Raw genomic sequence first — 15,487 nt, forward strand, 5'->3', positions numbered from 1 at the left:
ACTGAGCACATCTTCCACTGTAAAGCCTTTATCCTGAGCATGTCTTACACAATAAAGCTGTTACACTGAGCACGTCTTCCTATATAAAACCATTACACTGAGCACGTCTTCCACTGTAAAGCCATTACACTGAGCACATCTTCCACTGTAAAGCCATTACACTGCGTACATCTTCCACTGTAAAGCCATTACACTGAGCACATCTTCCAGTGTAAAGCCGTTACATTGAGCACATCTTCCACTGTAAAGCCATTACTGTGAGCACATCTTCCACTGTAAAGCCATTACTCTGAGGAAATCTTCCACTGTAAAGCCGTTACACTGAGCATGTCTTCCTCTGTAAAGCCATTACACTGAGCATGTCTTCCACTGTAAAGCCATTACACTAAGCACGTCTTCCTCTGTCAAGCCATTTCGCTGAGCAAATCTTCCACTGTAAAGCCATTACACTGTGCATATCTTCCACTGTAAAACCATTACACTGAGCACATCTTCCACTGTAAAGCCATTACACTGAGCCCATCATGCACTGTAAAGCCATTACTCTGAGGAAATCTTCCACTGTAAAGCCGTTACACTGAGCAGATCTTCCACTGTAAAGCCATTATACTGAGCATGTCTTACACAATAAAGCTGTTACACTGAGCACGTCTTCCTGTATAAAACCATTACACTGAGCACGTCTTCCACTGTAAAGCGATTACACTGAGCACATCTTCCACTGTAAAGCCATTACACTGAGCACATCTTCCTCTGTAAAGCCGTTACACTGAGCATGTCTTCCAATGTAAAGCCGTTACACTGAGCACTTCATCCACTGTAAAGCCGTTACACTGTGCATGTCATCCACTGTAAAGCCATTACACTGAGCCCATCATCCACTGTAAAGCCATTACTCTGAGGAAATCTTCCACTGTAAAGCCGTTACACTGAGCACATCTTCCACTGTAAAGCCTTTATCCTGAGCATGTCTTACACAATAAAGCTGTTACACTGAGCACGTCTTCCTATATAAAACCATTACACTGAGCACGTCTTCCACTGTAAAGCCATTACACTGAGCACATCTTCCACTGTAAAGCCATTACACTGCGTACATCTTCCACTGTAAAGCCATTACACTGAGCACATCTTCCAGTGTAAAGCCGTTACATTGAGCACATCTTCCACTGTAAAGCCATTACACTGGGCAAATCTTCCACTGTGAGGTTATTACACTGAGCACATCTTCCACTATCAAGCCATTACACTGAGCATGTCTTACACAATAAAGCCATTACACTGAGCATGTCTTACACAATAAAGCTGTTACACTGAGCATGTCTTCCTCTGTAAAGCCGTTACACTGAGCAAATCTTCCACTGTAAAGCCATTACACTCAGGACATCTTCCACTATAAAGCCATTACACTGAGCACGTCTTCCACTGTAAAGCCATTATACTGAGCACATCTTCCACTGTAAAGCCATTACACTGAGCACGTCTTCCTATATAAAACCATTACACTGAGCACGTCTTCCACAGTAAAGCCATTACACTGAGCACATCTTCCACTGTAAAGCCATTACACTGAGCACATCTTCCACTGTAAAGCCATTACACTGAGCACATCTTCCACTGTAAAGCCGTTACATTAAGCACATCTTCCACTGTAAAGCCATTACACTGAGCACATCTTCCACTGTAAAGCCATTACACTGAGCACATCTTCCACTGTAAAGCCGTTACATTGAGCACATCTTCCACTGTAAAGCCATTACTGTGAGCACATCTTCCACTGTAAAGCCATTACTCTGAGGAAATCTTCCACTGTAAAGCCGTTACACTGAGCATGTCTTCCTCTGTAAAGCCATTACACTGAGCATGTCTTCCACTGTAAAGCCGTTACACTAAGCACGTCTTCCTCTGTCAAGCCGTTTCTCTGAGCAAATCTTCCACTGTAAAGCCATTTCACTGTGCATATCTTCCACTGTAAAGCCATTACACTGAGCACATCTTCCACTGTAAAGCCATTACACTGAGCACATCTTCCACTGTAAAGCCGTTACATTGAGCACATCTTCCACTGTAAAGCCATTACTGTGAGCACATCTTCCAGTGTAAAGCCATTACACTGAGCCCATCATGCACTGTAAAGCCATTACTCTGAGGAAACCTTCCACTGTAAAGCCGTTACACTGAGCAGATCTTCCACTGTAAAGCTATTATACTGAGCATGTCTTACACAATAAAGCTGTTACACTGAGCACGTCTTCCTGTATAAAACCATTACACTGAGCACGTCTTCCACTGTAAAGCGATTACACTGAGCACATCTTCCACTGTAAAGCCATTACACTGAGCACATCTTCCTCTGTAAAGCCGTTACACTGAGCATGTCTTCCACTGTAAAGCCGTTACACTGAGCATGTCATCCACTGTAAAGCCGTTACACTGTGCATGTCATCCACTGTAAAGCCATTACACTGCGCCCATCATCCACTGTAAAGCCATTACTCTGAGGAAATCTTCCACTGTAAAGCCGTTACACTGAGCACATCTTCCACTGTAAAGCCTTTATCCTGAGCATGTCTTACACAATAAAGCTGTTACACTGAGCACGTCTTCCTATATAAAACCATTACACTGAGCACGTCTTCCACTGTAAAGCCATTACACTGAGCACATCTTCCACTGTAAAGCCATTACACTGAGTACATCTTCCACTGTAAAGCCATTACACTGAGCACATCTTCCAGTGTAAAGCCGTTACATTGAGCACATCTTCCACTGTAAAGCCATTACACTGGGCAAATCTTCCACTGTGAGGTTATTACACTGAGCACATCTTCCACTATCAAGCCATTACACTGAGCATGTCTTACACAATAAAGCCATTACACTGAGCATGTCTTACACAATAAAGCTGTTACACTGAGCATGTCTTCCTCTGTAAAGCCGTTACACTGAGCAAATCTTCCACTGTAAAGCCATTACACTCAGGACATCTTCCACTATAAAGCCATTACACTGAGCACGTCTTCCACTGTAAAGCCATTATACTGAGCATGTCTTACACAATAAAGCTGTTACACTGAGCACGTCTTCCTGTATAAAACCATTACACTGAGCACGTCTTCCACTGTAAAGCCATTACACTGAGCACATCTTCCACTGTAAAGCCATTACATTGTGCATATCTTCCACTGTAAAGCCATTACACTGAGCACATCTTCCACTGTAAAGCCATTACACTGAGCACATCTTCCACTGTAAAGCCATTACACTGAGCCCATCATCCACTGTAAAGCCATTACTCTGAGGAAATCTTCCACTGTAAAGTCGTTACACTGAGCACATCTTCCACTGTAAAGCCATTATACTGAGCATGTCTTACACAATAAAGCTGTTACACTGAGCACGTCTTCCTGTATAAAACCATTACACTGTGCACGTCTTCCACTGTAAAGCCATTACACTGAGCACATCTTCCACTGTAAAGCCATTACACTGAGCAAATCTTCCTCTGTAAAGCCGTTACACTGAGCATGTCTTCCACTGTAAAGCCATTACACTGAGCACATCTTCCACTGTAAAGCCATTACACTGAGCACATCTTCCAGTGTAAAGCCGTTACATTGAGCACATCTTCCACTGTAAAGCCATTACACTGGGCAAATCTTCCACTGTGAGGTTATTACACTGAGCACATCTTCCACTATCAAGCCATTACACTGAGCATGTCTTACACAATAAAGCCATTACACTGAGCATGTCTTACACAATAAAGCTGTTACACTGAGCATGTCTTCCTCTGTAAAGCCGTTACACTGAGCAAATCTTCCACTGTAAAGCCGTTACACTCAGGACATCTTCCACTATAAAGCCATTACACTGAGCACGTCTTCCACTGTAAAGCCATTATACTGAGCATGTCTTACACAATAAAGCTGTTACACTGAGCACGTCTTCTTGTATAAAACCATTACACTGAGCCCGTCTTCCACTGTAAAGCCATTACACTGAGCACATCTTCCACTGTAAAGCCATTACACTGAGCACGTCTTCCACTGTAAAGTCGTTACATTGAGCACATCTTCCACTGTAAAGGCATTACTGTGAGCACATCTTCCAGTGTAAAGCCATTACTCTGAGGAAATCTTCCACTGTAAAGCCGTTACACTGAGCACATCTTCCACTGTAAAGCCATTACACTGAGCACATCTTCCACTGTAAAGCCATTACAGTGAGCCCATCATCCACTGTAAAGCCATTACTCTGAGGAAATCTTCCACTGTAAAGTCGTTACACTGAGCACATCTTCCACTGTAAAGCCATTATACTGAGCATGTCTTACACAATAAAGCTGTTACACTGAGCACGTCTTCCTGTATAAAACCATTACACTGAGCACGTCTTCCACTGTAAAGCCATTACACTGAGCACATCTTCCACTGTAAAGCCATTACACTGAGCACATCTTCCACTGTAAAGCCGTTACATTGAGCACATCTTCCACTGTAAAGCCATTACACTGGGCAAATCTTCTGCTGTGAGGTTATTACAGTGAGCACATCTTCCAGTATCAAGCCATTACACTGAGCATGTCTCACACAATAAAGCCATTAGACTGAGCATGTCTTACACAATAAAGCTGTTACACTGAGCATGTCTTCCTCTGTAAAGCTGTTACACTGAGCATGTCTTCCAGTATAAAGCCATTACACTGAGCACATCTTCCACTGTAAAGCCGTTACATTGAGCACATCTTCCACTGTAAAGCCATTACACTGAGCACATCTTCCACTGTAAAGCCGTTACATTGAGCACATCTTCCACTATCAAGCCATTACACCGAGCACATCTTCCACTGTATTGCCATTACACCGAGCACATCTTCTACTGTAAAGCCATTACACTGAGCACATCTTCCACTGTAAAGCCGTTACATTGAGCACATCTTCCACTGTAAAGCCATTACTGTGAGCACATCTTCCACTGTAACGCCATTACACTGAGCCCATCATGCACTGTAAAGCCATTACTCTGAGGAAATCTTCCACTGTAAAGTCGTTACACTGAGCAGATCTTCCACTGCAAAGCCATTATACTGAGCATGTCTTACACAATAAAGCTGTTACACTGAGCACGTCTTCCTGTATAAAACCATTACACTGAGCACGTCTTCCACTGTAAAGCGATTACACTGAGCACATCTTCCTGTATAAGACCATTACACTGAGCACATCTTCCACTGTAAAGCCATTACACTGAGCACGTCCTCCACTCTAAAGCCATTACACTGAGCACGTCATCCTGTATAAAACCATTACACTGAGCAGGTCTTCGACTGTAAAGCCATTACACTGAGCACTTCATCAACTGTAAAGCCATTACACTGAGCACGTCTTCATGTAGAAAGCCATTTCACTGAGCACTTCTTCCACTGTAAAGCCATTACACTGAGCACGTCTTCCTCTGTAAAGCAGTTGCACTGAGCACATCTTCCACTGTAAAGCCATTACACTGAGAACGTCTTACACTTTAAAGCCATTACACTGAGCACGTCATCCTGTATAAAACCATTACTCTGAGCACGTCTACCACTGTAAAGCCATTACACTGAGCACGTCTTATACTGTAAAGCCATTACACTGAGCACGTCATGCTGTATAAAACCATTACACTGAGCACGTCTTCCACTGTAAAGCCATTACACTGAGCACTTCATCAACTGTAAAGCCATTACACTGAGCACGTCTTCCTGTATAAAGCCATTTCCCTGAGCACATTTTGCACTGTAAAGCCGTTACACTGAGCACATCTTCCACTGTAAAGCCATTACACTGAGCACATCTTCCAGTATATAACCATTACACTGAGCAAATCTTCCACTTCCTAGTCATTACACTGAGCAAATCTTCCACTATAAAGCAGTTACACTGAGCACGTCTTCCCCTGTAAAGCCGTTTCACTGAGCACGTCTTCCACTGTAAAGCCATTATACTGAGCATGTCTTACACAATAAAGCTGTTACACTGAGCACGTCTTCCCGTATAAAACCATTACACTGAGCCCGTCTTCCACTGTAAAGCCATTACACTGAGCACATCTTCCACTGTAAAGCCATTACACTGAGCACGTCTTCCACTGTAAAGTCGTTACATTGAGCACATCTTCCACTGTAAAGGCATTACTGTGAGCACATCTTCCAGTGTAAAGCCATTACTCTGAGGAAATCTTCCACTGTAAAGCCGTTACACTGAGCATGTCTTCCTCTGTAAAGCCATTACACTGAGCATGTCTTCCACTGTAAAGCCGTTACACTAAGCACGTCTTCCTCTGTCAAGCCGTTTCGCTGAGCAAATCTTCCACTGTAAAGCCATTACACTGTGCATATCTTCCACTGTAAAGCCATTACACTGAGCACATCTTCCACTGTAAAGCCATTACACTGAGCACATCTTCCACTGTAAAGCCATTACACTGAGCCCATCATCCACTGTAAAGCCATTACTCTGAGGAAATCTTCCACTGTAAAGTCGTTACACTGAGCACATCTTCCACTGTAAAGCCATTATACTGAGCATGTCTTACACAATAAAGCTGTTACACTGAGCACGTCTTCCTGTATAAAACCATTACACTGAGCACGTCTTCCACTGTAAAGCCATTACACTGAGCACATCTTCCACTGTAAAGCCATTACACTGAGCACATCTTCCACTGTAAAGCCGTTACATTGAGCACATCTTCCACTGTAAAGCCATTACACTGGGCAAATCTTCTGCTGTGAGGTTATTACAGTGAGCACATCTTCCACTATCAAGCCATTACACTGAGCATGTCTCACACAATAAAGCCATTAGACTGAGCATGTCTTACACAATAAAGCTGTTACACTGAGCATGTCTTCCTCTGTAAAGCTGTTACACTGAGCATGTCTTCCAGTATAAAGCCATTACACTGAGCACATCTTCCACTGTAAAGCTGTTACATTGAGCACATCTTCCACTGTAAAGCCATTACACTGAGCACATCTTCCACTGTAAAGCCGTTACATTGAGCACATCTTCCACTATCAAGCCATTACACCGAGCACATCTTCCACTGTATTGCCATTACACCGAGCACATCTTCTACTGTAAAGCCATTACACTGAGCACATCTTCCACTGTAAAGCCGTTACATTGAGCACATCTTCCACTGTAAAGCCATTACTGTGAGCACATCTTCCACTGTAACGCCATTACACTGAGCCCATCATGCACTGTAAAGCCATTACTCTGAGGAAATCTTCCACTGTAAAGTCGTTACACTGAGCAGATCTTCCACTGCAAAGCCATTATACTGAGCATGTCTTACACAATAAAGCTGTTACACTGAGCACGTCTTCCTGTATAAAACCATTACACTGAGCACGTCTTCCACTGTAAAGCGATTACACTGAGCACATCTTCCTGTATAAGACCATTACACTGAGCACGTCTTCCACTGTAAAGGCATTACACTGAGCACATCTTGCACTGTAAAGCCATTACACTGAGCACGTCCTCCACTCTAAAGCCATTACACTGAGCACGTCATCCTGTATAAAACCATTACACTGAGCAGGTCTTCGACTGTAAAGCCATTACACTGAGCACTTCATCAACTGTAAAGCCATTACACTGAGCACGTCTTCATGTAGAAAGCCATTTCACTGAGCACTTCTTCCACTGTAAAGCCATTACACTGAGCACGTCTTCCTCTGTAAAGCAGTTGCACTGAGCACATCTTCCACTGTAAAGCCATTACACTGAGAACGTCTTACACTTTAAAGCCATTACACTGAGCACGTCATCCTGTATAAAACCATTACTCTGAGCACGTCTACCACTGTAAAGCCATTACACTGAGCACGTCTTACACTGTAAAGCCATTACACTGAGCACTTCATCAACTGTAAAGCCATTACACTGAGCACGTCTTCCTGTATAAAGCCATTTCCCTGAGCACATTTTGCACTGTAAAGCCATTACACTGAGCACATCTTCCACTGTAAAGCCATTACACTGAGCACATCTTCCAGTATATAACCATTACACTGAGCAAATCTTCCACTTCCTAGTCATTACACTGAGCAAATCTTCCACTATAAAGCAGTTACACTGAGCACGTCTTCCCCTGTAAAGCCGTTTCACTGAGCACTTCTTCCACTGTAAAGCCATTACACTGAGCAAATCTTCCACTATAAAACCATTACTCTGAGCACGTCTACCACTGTAAAGCCATTACACTGAGCACGTCTTACACTGTAAAGCCATTACACTGAGCACGTCATGCTGTATAAAACCATTACACTGAGCACGTCTTCCACTGTAAAGCCATTACACTGAGCACTTCATCAACTGTAAAGCCATTACACTGAGCACGTCTTCCTGTATAAAGCCATTTCCCTGAGCACATTTTCCACTGTAAAGCCATTATACTAAGCACGTCTTCCTCTGTCAAGCCGTTTCGCTGAGCAAATCTTCCACTGTAAAGCCATTACACTGAGCAAATCTTCCACTATAAAGCCATTGCACTGAATACATCTTCGACTGTAAAGCCGTTACGCTGAGCACGTCTTCTGCCGTGAAGCCTTTAAACTGAGCAAATTCAGTAAGATTTGTCAAACATGACCTTCCACGAGCAAATCCATGTTGACTGTTCCTAATCAGACCCTGTCTATCTAGTAATTATATATACCATCTCTAAGAATACTTTCCATTAATTTATCCATCACTGACGTCAAACTTATAGGGCTATAATTGCTAGGTTTACACTTAGACCCCTTTTTAAACAATGGAACAACATGAGCAATACGCCAATCCCCCGGCACCATCCCTGTTTCTAATGACATTTGAAATATTTCTGTCAGAGCCCCTGCTATTCCTACACTAACTTCCCTCAATGTCCTAGGGAACATCCTGTCAGGACCTGGAGATTTATCTACTTTTATATTCCTTAAATTAGCCAGCATTTCCTCTTCTATAATGGTCATAGTTTCTATATCTTTTGTACTTGTTTCCCTTACCTTACACAATTCAATATCCTTCTCCTCATTTAATACCGAAGAAAAGAAATTGTTCAAAATCTCCCCCATCTCTTTTGGCTCCACACATAGCTGTCCACTCTGATTCTCTAAGGGACCTATTTTATCCCTCACTATCCTTTTGCTATTAATATAACCCTTTGGATTTATTTTCACCTTACTTGTCAAAGCAACCTCGTATCTTTTAGCTTTTCTAATTTCTTTCTCAAGATTCTTTTTACATTCTTTATATTCCTCGAGCACCTCATTTTCTCCATGCTGCCTATATTTATTGTCTCTTTCCTAACCAAGTTTCCAATATCCCTTGAAAACCATGGCTCTCTCAAACTTTTAACCTTTCCTTTCAACCTAACAGAAACATAAAGATTCTGTGCCCTCAAAATTTCACCTTTGAATGATCTCCATTTCTCTGTTACATCTTTCCCATAAAACAAATTGTCCCAATCTACTCTTTCTAAATCCTTAACTTTCAGGGAATCTTGCACAAGGTCTCACAAGACCCTTTCCCCCTCTGATATATGAATTTTCTCTCTGTTTAGAAAATAGTCTACATCTTTCTACTAATGTGCATGACTATACACTTCCCTACACTGTATTGCATCTGCTATTTCTTTGATCTGTCTAAGTTCTCCTGCAGACTCCCTGCTTCCTCAACACCACCTGCCCCTTCACCTACCTTTGTATTGTCCACAAACTTGGCCATAAAGCCATCAATTCCATCATCCAAATAGTTGACATGTAAGCTGAAGAGGTGGTCCCAACACCAACCCCTGTGGAAGACTACTAATCACCATCAGCCAGCCAGAAAAGATCCCCTTTATTCCCACTGTTTGCCTCCTGCCAGTCATCCAATCTTCTACCCATGTTAGTATCTTTCCTGATATGCCATCGGGTTTCCTGTAATACCATTGATCTGGGAATACAGACCCATAATTCCTTGAAAGTGGCATCACAGGTAAATATGGTTGTAAAGAGGTGGGTGTGTTAATCACAACCAGAATATAGGACCTATATTATCAAGTCAAGTCAAGTCAAGTCACTTTTATTGTCATTTCAACCATTACTGCTGGTACAGTACATAGTAAAAATGAGACAATGTTTTTTCAGGACCATGGTGTTACATGACACAGTACAAAAACTAGACTGAACTATGTAAAAAACAACACAGAGAAAAACAAAACTACACTAAACTACAGACCTACCTAGGACTGTATAAAGTGCACAAAACAGTGCAGGCGTTACAATAAACAATAAACAAGACAATAGGGCAGTAAGGTGTCAGTCCAGGCTATGGTTATTGAGGAGTCTGATAGCTTGGGGGAAGAAACTATTATATGGTCTGGGCGTGAGAGCCCAAATGCTTTGGTGCCTTTTCCCAGATGGCAGGAGTTTGTATGAGGGGTGTGTGGGGTCCTTCATAATGCTGTTTGCTTTGTGGATGCAGTGTGTAGTGTAAATGTCTGTAATGTCGGGAAGAGAGACCCCGATGATCTTCTCAGCTGACGTCACTATCTGCTACAGGGTCTTGCGAACCAAGGTGGTGCAATTTCCGAACCAGGCAGTGATGCAACTGCTCAGGATACTCTCAATACAACCCTTGTAGGATGTGATGAGGATGGGGGTGGGAGATGGACTTTTCTCTGCCTTCGCAGAAAGTAGAAATGCTGCTGGGCTTTCTTTGCTATGGAGCTGGTGTTGAGGGACCAGGTGAGATTCTGTACCAGGTGAACACCAAGAAATTTGGTGCTCTTTACGATCTCTACTGAGGAGCCATCGATGTTCACTCCGTGCCCTCCTGAAGTCAACAACCATCTCTTTTGTTTTGTTCACATTTAGAGACAGGTTGTTGGCTGTGCACCAGTCCGTTAGCCGCTGCACCTCCTCTCTGTAATTTGACTCGTTGTTCTTGCTGATGAGACCCACCACGGTCATGTCATTGGCGAACTTGATGATGTGGTTCGAGCTGTGTTTTGCAGCACAGTCATGGGTCAGCAGAGTGAACAGCAGTGGACTGAGCATGCAACCCTGGGGAGCCCCCGTGCTTAGTGTGATGTTGTTGGAGATGCTGCTCCCGATCCGGACTGACTGAGATCTCCCAGCTGAGATCCAGTTGCAGAGGGAGGTGTACAGGCCCAGTAGGCTCAGCCTTCCAATCAGTTTCTGAGGGATGATTGTGTTGAATGCTGAACTGAAGTCTATAAACAGCATTCGAACGTACGTGTCTTTTTTGTCCAGGTGGGTTAGGGCCAGGTGGAGGGTGATGGCAAAGGCATCATCTGTTGAGCGGTTGGGATGGTACGCAAACTGCAGGGGGTCCGGTGAGGGGGGCAGCAGGGTCTTGATATGCCTCATGATGAGCCTCTCGAAACACTTCATGATGATGGATGTGAGTGCAACGGGACGGTAGTCATTTAGGCAGGACACTGAAGACTTCTTCGGCATAGGGACAACGGTGGCAGCCTTGAAGCACGTTGGAACGGTGGCGCTGCTCAGGGAAATGTTGAAGATGTCAGTGAGAACATCTGCTAGCTGGTCTGCACATCCTCTGAGCACTCTACCAGCAGCCTTCCGTGGGCTGACCCTGCACAGGGTTCTTCTCACATCGGCCACGGTGAGACACAGCACCTGGTCATTTGTAGGAGGTGGACTTCCTCGCCGCCACATTATTTTCCACCTCATAACGGGCATAGAAGTTATTCAGCGTATCAGGGAGGGAGGCATCACTGGCACAGTCAGGCGATGTTGTCCTGTAATTGGTGTTGTCCTGGATGCCCTTCCACAGTGTGTCGTGTGTCGCCGCTGTCCTGGAAGTGCCTGTGGATTTGCTGGGTGTGTGCACAATTCGCCCTTCTCATGGCCCGGGACAGTTTGGCCCTTGCTGTTGATAGGGCTGCCTTGTCGCCTGCTATGCAGGTGGAGTCATGGGACCTCAGCAGCGCGCACACCTCTGCGGTCATCCACGGCTTCTGGTTGGCACGTATAGTGATGGTCTTGGACAGAGTAACGTCATCAATGCACTTGCTGATGTAGCTGGTCACTGATGCTGTGTACTCCTCTAAGTTGGTAGAGTCGCCATCGGTTGCAGCCTCCCTGAATGTGTGCCAGTCAGTGATAAGTCAACAGTGATAGGTGATAAGTCAACTATAAGTCACTTATAAGTGGCTAATACGCTCAATTTCATTTCTAAAAGGGTTTATCTAATGAATTTAATATTAAACACACAGCTCATATTTTCCTCGCATGAATATAGGGATAAGCCAATTATAACTCACTTATAAGTAAATAGTATCATAACATTTTGAGTAATGTTTAGATATTAAACAGACAGTGCATATTTTCCACATATGAACATATAAAGTCATTGTAACACACCAGTGAGAGGACAGGGTAAAGGCCGGGGCCGTGGCAGTCGCAGTCTGGAGAGAGTGACCGGCCGAGCGAGGAGTGCGACAGGATGCCTGCCTGCTCCACCCCTGTAGGTAGGTAGGATCTATTGGCCGACAAAAGTTTGGCTCAAGAGATGAATTTCAGTCGATCGCAGCGAGGTAGCTGCTCTGCTACTTACAATACCCTGAACCTGGATTAGGTCGTCTGTGAATATTTTAGCACCAGGTTCCCCACAAACATTTGATGTGCTACACAGGTTTAGAGGCAGCGCCCATCTGTCCACGCTCCAGGCTAGCAGCAACGGCACTTCTCGAGTTCTCACCAGCCATACGAGACAGCTGGTTACCCGAGGCCAACCTGGTGCAAAGATATCGCTGCATTCAAGTTCAACAGTGGGCGTGACAGGGAATGAGGAAAGGTGCAGCTGACTCATGTCGTTTCATATCGCCAAATCATATTGTTTCCTCGTTGGGGATCACTGGGATAGTAGAAGGTGTATGGCATGCTTGCCTTTGTTAGTCAAGGCTTTGAATTTAGAAGCTGGGAAGCTATGCTACAGCTGCTAGGCCATATTTAGAGGTTTGCATTGAATTCCAGTTGCCTCATTATCAGAAAGATGTGGTGGCTTTGGAAAGGATGCAGAGATAGTTTACCAGGATGCTGTCAGATTTGGAGGACATGTTCTATAAGGAGAAGCTGGTCCTTTTCTCCAGAGTGGCAAATGTGAAGAGGAGATTTAATAGAGAAAATTATGAGAAGCATAGAGAGGAGAGCCAGAATATTCTCCCCAGTATTGGAGTGTGCAATACTAGGCTGCCGGCAATGGTGGTGGAGGTGGATACGATAGGGCCTTTTAAGAGACTCCTGAACAGGTACATGGAGCTCAGAAAAATAGAGGGTCATGAGTAACCCTAGGTAATTTCTAAGGTAAGGACATGTTTGGCACAGCTTTATGGGCCGAAGGGCCGGTATTGTGCTGTAGGTTTTCTATGTTTCTATTACTGGAGGGCCCTTATTTAAGGTGAGAGGGATTAGGTTAAAAGGAGATGTGTAGGCAAGTTTTTTAAAATACAGAAATCACTGTCAGGGATAGAATGGAGATACGTAGATAGCATAGGAGCATTTAAGCAACAGCGAGGCTCATGAATGTGTAGAGAAATGGTGGGGGGGAGGATATGATCAATGTGTGGTGAAGAGGGATTAGATTATTAAGGTTTAATCATTGGTTTAATTGGTTTGGCATAACATTGTGGGGTGGGCTGAAAGGCCCGACCTCTGGTTCTGTTCCATTTTCTGTGTGACACAGGCCCAGATAGGTAGACCACAGCTCATCTGGGCGAGGACTTCCAGTGGGGTTGGAACATGCGCAGTGCAGCACCCCATGTTGAGAAAGTCTCTACATATGACCCTGTCAAATCAATGGAGACAGCTTCACTCAACCTCACACCCACTCTTCATGATGGTCACTGTTACCCACACACCCCCCACCAGCCATGATATTGAACAATGGGTCCTGGGGAGGTCAGCAATTACCAGACTGACGGGGACACAAGTAACTGGACCCAGGACCTCTTGGGTCCACTTTGGTGCACTGGCACCACTGCCTGTCTGATCCAACTTCACTCTGCCCCACCATGGCTCACTGAAGCTACCCCAATCCACTCAAACCCCAATCGCTCATTCACATACTCTTGACCAGCCCTGACCTCCACCCCATCAAGCTTACCCACTGAACCTCACCCACCCCCATCCAGGCAAATGCTCCACCCTATCTCACTGAAATCCCCCCCCCCGCTAACCCCACCCTGAATCACCCACCTGTGACCCCATCCTCCCCATCCCCATCCTTCCTCTTACCTGACTCTACTCCAGCTCCAAACTCCAACAACACAGAAACTTCAATATGATCCCACATTCGAAGCGTCCTGTGGCCTGCCATCCCTCTGCTCAATCTACTAACCCCAAGTAATCTTTCCAGATCTCCCACCCCTCAACATCCTTCCTCCCAGAACCCCACATCCTGTGATCCAGACTTTCTATTCCCACTCACTACCTCCCTACACTCATCCACCTCACACAATCCCTCCTTTCTTGTTGAGGGAACTCTAAAGCCTTGTATCCAGTGACTTGGGTCATTTCCCTATTTTCGAATAGTTCACTGGGAACCCTGGTAAAGCTACTCAATAGGGTGCACTTCAGTCACCCCTCACACAAAGGAAGGTGATGTAATGGTGTTCAATCATCCTAGTCCCAGGACATTACTGTGGGAGTTCCTTGTCCCAGACCTTAACTATCTTCTGCTACTTCACCACTGACATTCCTTTCAATACAGGGACAGATGTGGGATGACTACAAACAGTTCACTTTAATCTAGGCCTATTTAGCAATCTGGCATGGCAGGTAATCTGTGCACCACAGAAGTGAAAGGCAGGGACCATCTCTACCATCTACCCTTGTCATTCAATGATATGTCCTGCCAGTAATGGCCTGTTGTCAGCATTGGCCACAAACACAGCTGCATCAGCCTTTTGACTATTGTGGCCACAGCAACAGGCCCAAGTCTGGGCCTACTGTGCTGAGTGATCCTATCCATCCTGACAAAGGCCTCCCACAGGTAATGAAACACTGACCTGGATCAGCATAGATCCAGGGAGCTTGGCACTGTCCAGCACAGGGTGGGGCTGAGAGCACATGCTTGCTACCATCACCTCATGGGAGGGAAAGAATTGGCCAATAAAGGCAGCAGGGGTGGTGAAAATATTGACCAGCACTGCCTTGTCACCCCTGGTGTAGGAACCAAGAGTGATGGCCCAGAGCAGTTCACCGGATGAGTGCAGGAGTTCCATGTATGGCTGCTGTCAGGATGAGGCCTCCTTTGCCCAGGGACCAAGTGGTGAAGGGTGCAGAGACAGGCCCAACCACGGTAAGTAGATCTCGAGATGTGCGCTTACTGTCTGCCATTCCCACACAGAAATGAAGTATGTGCAGTGAAAATTACAGTGGAGAAGGTGCTCAGGAAGCTTACCATAAATTCCGGTGTATAAA

General features: G+C 44.7%; 1 protein-coding gene across 8 annotated transcripts in view; it reads left to right on the forward strand.

The window, feature by feature from the left end:
- Positions 1-15,487, forward strand: part of paplna (papilin a, proteoglycan-like sulfated glycoprotein) — a 610,770-nt gene that overhangs the window by 535,544 nt on the left and 59,739 nt on the right. For all 8 annotated transcript variants that reach the window (XM_059951694.1, XM_059951720.1, XM_059951737.1 and 5 more), the window contains one exon: positions 15,236-15,365. In XM_059951694.1, the coding sequence (XP_059807677.1) occupies positions 15,236-15,365 (130 nt within the window). The remainder of the gene's footprint in view (positions 1-15,235; positions 15,366-15,487) is intronic.

The sequence above is a fragment of the Hypanus sabinus genome, chromosome 2, assembly GCF_030144855.1.
Source record: "Hypanus sabinus isolate sHypSab1 chromosome 2, sHypSab1.hap1, whole genome shotgun sequence".
Lineage (NCBI taxonomy): Eukaryota > Metazoa > Chordata > Chondrichthyes > Myliobatiformes > Dasyatidae > Hypanus > Hypanus sabinus.